The sequence below is a fragment of the Glandiceps talaboti genome, chromosome 1 (genome assembly GCF_964340395.1).
Source record: "Glandiceps talaboti chromosome 1, keGlaTala1.1, whole genome shotgun sequence".
NCBI classification, from domain to species: Eukaryota; Metazoa; Hemichordata; class Enteropneusta; family Spengelidae; genus Glandiceps; species Glandiceps talaboti.
Window position 1 is genome coordinate 8,131,350 of NC_135549.1, and position 9,345 is coordinate 8,140,694.

The 9,345-nt window shown below is 38.0% G+C and overlaps 1 protein-coding gene across 1 annotated transcript; it reads right to left on the reverse strand.

Moving 5' to 3' along the window:
- Window positions 1–1,865: 1,865 nt before the first annotated feature.
- LOC144440403 (calcium-activated chloride channel regulator 4A-like) lies at window positions 1,866–9,310 on the reverse strand. Its single transcript, XM_078129805.1, has 11 exons — window positions 9,137–9,310; window positions 8,222–8,516; window positions 7,480–7,760; window positions 6,350–6,598; window positions 5,797–6,021; window positions 5,191–5,490; window positions 4,513–4,740; window positions 3,649–3,925; window positions 3,223–3,393; window positions 2,634–2,858; window positions 1,866–2,353 (listed from the first exon to the last, which is right to left on the reverse strand). Exons 1-11 carry the CDS (start codon window positions 9,308–9,310, stop codon window positions 1,866–1,868), a joined length of 2,913 nt encoding a protein of 970 aa, XP_077985931.1.
- Between the last annotated feature and the right edge of the window lie 35 nt (window positions 9,311–9,345).

A 9,345-nucleotide genomic window follows, 5' to 3' on the forward strand; every position in this document is an offset into this window, starting at 1 on the left:
ATTACATGTAATGGAAAATCATAATATAATTTAGGGCATACATGTTAACCAATCTATTGTCTTTTTATGAAGTGCATGACACTAGCCCCCTCCCCCCCATCGATACTCTCTCTTTGATGATTGTATGGGTTTTTGCTTTTAGTCGCAAAATGTATAGGTGTTCTGGAAGAAATTGGACCACCCTTTGTTAGTTCTACCCATGGATGACTTTACACATCTCTTTATAAGTAACTGCAATCATGATGACACGGACAAGATGTCCATTCTGATGCAATGTGATCAGGATAGATTAAGGAAGTGCAATGAAATGCAGTGAAATGAACACTGTTGATAAATGAATCCATTAACGGACACGTTCGTATCACTTTCATGTGTGAGTGCCCTGCTGTATACTTCAGTACGGAAGAAATCCGATCACCATGACATTCACACATATATGTATGGTCCATTGTACTCTCTGTGAGCGTACAAAATTAATACATCATTGACGTACTACATATAAGAGATTAATTATGTTTTATTAATGAATAATTGAAATATTACAGCGCTACACTTTATCATATTGTTTTTTTGGCAAGATATTAGGGCAAAGAAAGATTTACTTATTGACAGAGAAGAACACTGTTTATGTATTAACTTAAACTGTAAATTCTTTTGTCGAATCATCGATCGACACACTTAGTTTTCGACTAATCTATATTTTCATATAAGAGTAGACTGAAATATCGGCCGTTGAGGGCGCTCTTATCGTTAGGGGAAGCGATGATAAGGACGCCCCGGCGACGTATTTTACTGTCTAAATCTCAGTAAGACTAACAGAGAAGAAGGAAATACACATTGTGGTACGTAGCAAGACGATAATCTACATTTCTTTCACACAAACAGTCAGCCAAGTTTAGAAATGTATTTTCATCATGAGATTTCAAACATGGCCAATACGGAATTTCCATCGAGATGTTACCTCAAAAAAATGTAGATAGCATAATATCCGACTATAAATACTGGTCAAATATGGATAAATTATTGATTACATTGACAGCCTTTACTCGTATTGACTTCCTAGGATGATGTTGTGTTAAACATTGTTGATACGCAGTGCTGACACTGAAATTTTATATTTCCGATTATACGTGATCAGTATGAAGAAATACAATGAAAAAGTTATGTTAGTAGTATAGTTGAGATTTACATGAATGGCACTACTCAAGTCGGGAACCAATTACACGTTGAGAAATTCATACTTCGGATGTGCAAATGTTTCTAATATAGCAGTAACTATTGATATATATTACATTAGATATTACCACTCAGTCTAACAATATAACGTATTTGTCTCATTGTATCGGAAAAATCTCTGCCAGACTTACTTTTGCCTTTTAATAATATAGTCGTATTGATTACTTCTATCAACTTAATTATGATTTTGGGTGATAAAATAGTACCTTATTGAACTTTGAAATCTTGTAAAGAAGTTTGGCTGCACGTGACATTTTCAGTCATTTTGGGGATTCATGCAATGGTTCTGGTGATGACATCACATTGACCACAATCTCTTAGACTCAGTCTGTAATGCAACGAGATAATAGTAAATGTGATATCAGGTTTCCATAAGCCCACACAGGAAAACCACGAAATGGTCGCTGAACAAAAGTTATATGCACTAGAGGTATCTCCACAAGATTTCAAAGCTGAGTAAGTATAAACCTACTAGTATATATAGGTGATATTTCACCACCAAAAAAATCACATGTAAGTTCATAGAAAAGATTATTAAAAGTGTACTAAAGGCAGTAATAAGTTTGTTTGGAGTTTTCCTTTACTTTGTGTATTGGGAATGCAAAACGTTACTAGCAAACGCGAAGCGATCAGTATTGGGGAAAGGCAATTACAATGTCGTCATCATGGTCTTGTTGTCCTTCGACGATTTTTGATTTCGTACCGCCCTCTTTCGCACGTTCTCGTCTTTTGATGTAGAGCCAAGTAATGACAAACATTACTACGACGAGGACGAAAACTCCAGCTATACTCAGACCAAGAACTAACATGATAACGTCATCGTCATCAACTGCATATGCCGAGTTCGGTTCACGGACGTTCGGTACTAGAGTTGCCAGGACGATATTAGACGGTGGACCTTTGTTTCCAGCATCATCTACGGCGATAACACAGAAGTAATACAGGAAACCATGATCATCCGACATCACTTGAATTGTTATTTGTTCCCGTTGTCCCGATAACATTGGTGTATGAATGTTTCCACCAGCCACCGAATCCTGACTGACTTTGTTACCTTCATCTAAGGCGGTAAAGATATCTGTTACCTGTCTGCCAAAGTACATCTCGTAACGTTCAGCTGCAACGATATAAGAAATTCGAATAAGTTTCTACAAGTTTCCCTCGCCAAAAAATGTGCATATTCACGAAATTCATAGTGTCGTCAACTTGGATGACATTATTATTGGAAATAATTTATGAAGGTACACCAAGCCTTAAATTTAATTCAAAATGCGAATCGAAAGAACATTTCTATTCAAACTTCAGATGACTACTCACATAATTGGCAATGACAACAGCTGTAAGATGATTTCGAAGTTAAATATTTAAATTCAGTCAAATGAAAGTATATTTTTTACCTTGTCCACGATCGAAGTCATCCCCAACAGCGGTCCATGTGAGTGTTACCGTACTGTTACTGTATGAAGTACCGTGAACCTTTAGATCTTTGATTTTATCAGGTGCAAATAGGTCCTGGTATGCAGGGCTATATTGCACCTGTTCGTCGACTTGGAGTACGCCACCTAGAGTTGATCTGTCAAAACCTCCGACGGGAACAGGGTCTGTCTTTTCTGGTATCACAGCTGTTGAACGAGATGATCAAGTTGTTTACAGACTAGTGACAAGACAGAAGTATGAGCAAAACTCGAGACTTATTTGAAAATAAATAAGAATGACACTGCACGATCTCATGTTATACACTCACAACTTATCATCATCAGTATAATACCCTGTCTTGTATAATACTAAGATTTTTTTCTGCGAATGCCTTTTGAAGCTGAGAAAAAACACGCGTTAGATTTTCGGATAATATGTTGGGAGAAATGAGGATATGTAAGAATATCGTTAAAATTAAAAAAAAAAACCATGGCCGAACTGAACGTATTAGCTGAAACTTGAAGGTGTTCGTATAGTAATGTTCGAGTTTTATGTCGAAGTCCAACTTACATAATTCCGAAGGCATTGCCCCACTCATTCCACTTGTTCTGGTCTGTGCTGTTCCCTCCAAATCACTGGCAGTCACACGAACACTATAACGACATTCCCCGTTGCATTTGGCATCAACAAAGTCAACAAAGTATCCCGAATACACGCCATCATCTTTATTGATATCAGCTCCTATCAAAGTAAAGGACAAAGGCATAGTGGTAATGGACAGAGATAGTATTTTTATGATTTTTTCCCCCGCGGAAATGTTAATCATAGATCAATCGAGGGTATCAGGAATTGGATATTTAAAAAAATATATATATCATGGATTCATCTTGGTACTAAATAAGTAAGCAATTGATGTTTTCTTTGTGTGCAGACAGACCTAAACTTTCTATGTGCGCAGACAAACCTAAATTTTCTAATGATTAATAAATTATTCACCTGTTCCTCTATCATGGAGTCGTACATCAATGGATTCGTGAGGTGCAGGTCTTTCAACCGTTGCTATGACAACTGCCCCTTTGACAGCTATGTGTCCCTGTCTGACATCGGCATAAATGACAGCCATTGGTGGAGATTCCGATATTTTGTGACTACTTAGAGTAGACTGGATTCTTATCGGCGATGCACTTGCGTCCAGTGATTTGGATTCTATGGACACCTGAATAGCTTGGTCTTCTGTGTAGTCATTGGTTATGGTGTACGACCATTCACCTACCTGATTACGTATAAGCCAAGTACAAGTTCATTTATTAATATGGAGAGAATATGATTTTAGTCATCAATATCAAATGTCAACATTTAGAGTGATATCTGACGTTCAACGACTTTCCCCATAATTTGTGAAAAGAATGGTATGTCTATGACAACAAATTACAATTAAATTGGCCCAGAAAATGTTATGTATGCACGTACTGTCTTGTACATGAAGAACCGGACCGTCGAGAGCAAACATCTAGACATCACATACTATTAGCTAATGATAACATGCAAATTCCTTGTAGCTCCGTGACGGCCATCATAAACACACCTTCCAACTTCTTCCAACTTTTTCAGAAGAAGCCTGTTTTACTGAACTGTTAAAGAAAGCTGATCTTTTGTCACTTTTGATTGGACAAAGGATCCTTCTGTGTGTGTTGTCTCTATGTTATTATTAGGTTTGATGAGTTGAAATGTGGCCATCTTTGTGTCAAAATATCATGCCCCATTGATTAAACACCAAGCCAATATCATTTCTACTGTACTATCCATATGCTAACATTACAAGCGGGCTACGGTATATGCACACATCATGGTAATACTCACCTCTGCATTGCCTGGTATGTTTACTACGACAGCTTTCAAAGTTTGGTCAATTCTGTACACTGTTGAGTGTTTCGTGTAAGTAACTCCTGATGGACTCTGTATTGTAACCTCTACTTCTATGTCCACGTAGAAAAACATAAATTGTGTATCCCTACCAATGGTTGCGTCGATGTGCACTTGCTTCGTCACCATGCCACTACTTGGAAGGACTGATCTGAAACTTGTCAGCTAACAAAGACATTTAGAATGGTCATATTTGGGAATAATTTTATTGAATTTTAAAATCGATTTTTTGTTTTCAGTTTGGGAAGGTTTGCAACAACACATAATACGACGAGAGGAATCATGTGAAACAAGCGCAAACTAGCCTAGTACAACGTCGGACTTCCCTTCAAACAACAAAATATGTGCTCCAGTCTAAAATGTCATTTGAGAACGGAAAGCGTTTCCATGATGAGGATTTTGAATTTACCATAAGTAAAGCACACCCATAGAGCATAAGCCAGAGAAATTAGTCAATAACCACATACAGTGTCCACGAGTAAGCGTTACACTTACAGTTACATGTATGTCGTCGCATCATCAGAGGATGTTAGTGATAGGTTGGGAAACCTCCGACCGCAATTGCAATGATCTGAGCTTTAAAGTAAACTACTGTCAATTTGAAAAAAAACTTACTTGCACACTTGTATCGGGGTTAGACCCAGTTCGGCTTGTTATTGAATCAATCAATGCATCATGCAAGACCGTAGATTGTGCACTTCCTGAATAGTAATACGAACGTCCACCAGTTCGATCTGACAGCTCTACCAGTTGTGGATCAGCGTCTTCGCTTAGAGCTAGGGAATCCACTACAACCTTCCATTTCACTAGCTTGTCTATGACATCATCGATTAAGGGTGACGTGTTTTCTTTGCCATCAGTAATTAGAAATAAAATCCCACCTGCAGCAGTGTCGTAAGGACCATTTCTGAGTATCTAAAGAAGAGTTCACAGGGCTTTATCATATGTCAGAAAGCTTCAGGCTTTAGATCTGGTTCTCTAGAGATTCAAGGTTTTTTCCGGAGATTAATTGAATTCTTTACTTTGAATTTACCGTTAACGGATATAAAAAAATGATAACTGTACGGATCTACCTATTAAAATTCATTGGAAAATTTTAGGAGAATAGCGGAATCTGTTACAAACATTTACAGTTTATCACATGTCATTTCATCTACTCGAATAGAAGTATGATTAATGAAATGTATAGAAAAATGGTTTAAAAGGTACTGAAGAACCCACCTTGACACCTTCAAGAAGACCGCACCCTATACAAGTATGTGACTGAGTGCTACTAGGTAGCATGCTTATCAGTTCTTCACGAATTTCATTCCCGTCCACAAGGACCATCTGCGACAAAGTGTCTGCTTCAGAAGCAAACTCCACAATACCGACCCAAGTATTATTAGGTACGACATAGCGAAGGTATCTAGTGGATGCCTGGTGCAGAAGCTCTAGTCTGTTCTCCTAGAAAACGAAACGATTTTGGGGAAAAACAACAACTTGAAATTGACTTCAGATAACAATATTTTACATGTAATACAGTTTTTGCAACTTACTTTGTACCCAGACTAACATAAGAAGTTCGTTATAAATGCATGATAGACATAAAGGTATAGTAATGTCTCCCACAGTCATGTTTTCTCACTCGAACGTGTGAGTAAGTGTAGACTAAACATGTCTGTCTTCGTACGAGTGGTTGCTCCATATCCTATTTATCACAAGATACAAGTGACTTTGATAATACCCCACATAAAAATGTCAAAGCCCTCTTATACTGAGTGAAGTAACTTGCCCTTGTCATACTCCAAGAAACATCCAGTACCAAGACCACCCTCATCTCAACTTCTTGCACCACTCTGAATGTTGGAGTCGTGTCTTCAATTCGTCTTGGTGGGTTCGCACCGCGTCTGAAGTCGGGTGTTGTTAACATCACATCCCAAGCACTTCTATAGTCGCACTGTTTGTTCTGTTTGTTGTTAGCTTGTTGATTATGGCGAGATTTTTCAGTACCTTCTGGCTCACTGTGGCAGAAGTCTGTTATCTGTAGAGAAATCAGTGACCATGTTTCATTACGTCTCCGACCTTAATGATTACTAGACTAGACGTTCGTAAGACAGCTATTAGTTACATAGTCACATACAATAACAATGAACCGTGGATCATGGAAACTTCTTTGCCCATGACTATTATTAGAAACGATGCCAGGAATATTCAATAGCACATGAGCTAGCCTTATCTATGTTGAAAATTAAGCAGAATGTGAAAATGTAATACCTTCACACGCTTGGAAATGTACACGTCTATCGACAAGTGTATATTGTGTTTCGGTAGAAACGATATTACATTGACGAATTTTAGAATTGCGTGTAACAAGAAAGTGTTGGGCATTTTGTCTGATTCTCATATACTTTGCCGGCTAACGACAGGTATAGAATGTGACGTTAACTTTTCTGGCTAAATGTATTCTTTAGCTAAATGCATCCCTTGTATTAAAGGAGAACAAAGAGGAGACTGGTTGTATCATAGCTAGTTTCTGTTTGCTTAGAGGGCGGTTATAAAAATTGACAAATGTGGCTCAGAAGAGGGGCGACCTGCCTTGTACTCTGGGACGAGGCATTATGGGAAAGAAACAACGTTATGAACTTATTTTATTCTTCTAGCTAGCTGACCTCAAAATTGTGTGGCCATTGGCTCGAGGTTTGAAGCTCTTAACGTTCTGTTTTCCTTAGAATATCTTGCCCTAGTGTACAACAGGCCTCTTCTAAGCAATTTATGACTATTTCACAGAGGTCACGTGATGCGGGGAGGCGAAAATGAATTTTCTTACGTCCCCTAAGCTTAGCTTGCATGTAAAGAATCCCAATGGTAAAATTAGCCTCGCCTTTGTAACCATTTTAACGTCGGCATACATCATTTACTTACCACATTCAAATAGTTAGCGTACATATAGGAGCTTGTTGCAGAATTCTCAAAATCTGGAAAAAATCGGCATCCGGGTCCTGGCATAACTCCAGAGTCTGGGTCAGTATTGCAGGAACTATATCCATCGTATATATCACGTGATTGGCCTTTGATATCTTTTGAACACCTCGTCGGCTGTATTTGGCCGTTTTCGTCATAGTAGAAGTGTTCGTCATCATCAACGGGATATTCATCGAACAATCCCCAACGGAGATGTCCCCATTCATGAACTATCACCTTACCTGTCGGACAAATAAAACAGACATATCAAATGTAAATAGAGTTATAGAAATACTACGTGGCTTATCGAAAGTAGTTGCTGCATTACTAATCTATTGCACAGTCATCTATAGTAATAATTACATATGCCTGGGGTGCATATATAATAATCCATTGCCTAAACGTTATCGTAATAAATGTTCATCAACCTCTGTCCAACCAGGTCCCTAATTATACAACTGTGTTGACATCTAACGATTTAATGATTGAATTTTTCTCTCAAAAAAGTGTATTTGTTCTGCTTACTTTTATAGAATTAATGCAGATTCGGATTGCGATGATCGGTACTGTTTATGGTATAACGTGAAAACTATCTCATTACAATGCATGGACACCGGTCATAAATATACTGTCATGCTATTCTTTTTAATCATTGACACATCTATAACCCTTGCCCTTGCCCGAAAAGTTGGGTTTCTTTTACCTGAAACGCCCCAGTAATACTGACTGTAGCTTTCATCAATCACCCATCGCTCTGTCAAGTGTATATAGTCCGCTTCTTCACCGCAAGGTGTGGTCTGACGTGTGTACGGGTTGTCTCCATACTCCGGGTTCGCTTCATCCACGATTACATTGGCGAGATCAAAGCGTTCTATACTTGCTGGTTCTTCTCTCAAAGCATCGCTCCATGTCCGTGGTATCAATATCGTGACATTCTTCAAGTAGGCACGGTGTTTGGTAGATTCATAGAGAAAGTCCGACGCCTCTGTGAAGATTGTCTTGAAGAGAGACAGGGTAACTATGATATTATCATAATGGACGTAACTATTACTTTTTAACGCCAATTCCCATTGACTGTATTACCCAAGACTTCGAGCCAGTAAATTTTGAAGATGTTAAACGACCAATATTCCAGCCTTCAAAATACTGTTTATATGTAAATACGTCTCAAATTCCATCCAAGGCTTGCATATGTACATGACATTGTATGGATGATAAAAACGTTAACTGGGTTTATTCTGAACGATATTTGACTAGTCTTTTGGAATGAGAATCAATAAATTAAAATGAAGATCTTCGAACAGATATGAGATGTTGCGGTGACCAAGTAATATCTGTTTTATAGACTGTTATCGATTTGATAAACAATATGTAGTATTCATTAACCAACTGAAATACTTCATACGCATGCTCATTGTACAAATACAAGCACAATCATTTCTTCAAGTTGATGGACGAAGGTACTCCAGGCCATCGATCTTTGTTTTCAAAACATCGAATTAGAAACATCTTTGAAACTGATCAAACTGATGACCTATATCAATGTAACTCAATATGCTAGAATGAAAGATGATTGTTTGATTTTAATTTCTATACAAAGTAAAGTTAACCATCATACCTTTATACGATCTACCAGTGTTGGGTCTTCGGGTATCCTCTCATTAATGGCTATCAGAAGCCCCGTATATTCGTTGTTTTCTAAGTAAATTGAGTTCCGTTCGCACGAAACTCGAACAGAGACTGCAAACACAGCGACCAGAAATAGGATGAGTGTACAGACTTTGGAGACCATCATGTGAGATAGACTATCGATACCGGATCGATAGC

Excerpts from the sequence above, each read along its gene's own strand:
- LOC144440403 (XM_078129805.1), bottom strand. The coding sequence starts at position 9,310 with ATGGTCTCCAAAGTCTGTACACTCATCCTATTTCTGGTCGCTGTGTTT. Across the intron at positions 6,599-7,479 it reads ACGCTAACTATTTGAATGTG|ATAACAGACTTCTGCCACAG; the intron begins GTAAGTAAATGA and ends ATTTCTCTACAG. Across the intron at positions 2,354-2,633 it reads TGACTTCGATCGTGGACAAG|CTGAACGTTACGAGATGTAC; the intron begins GTAAAAAATATA and ends ATATCGTTGCAG.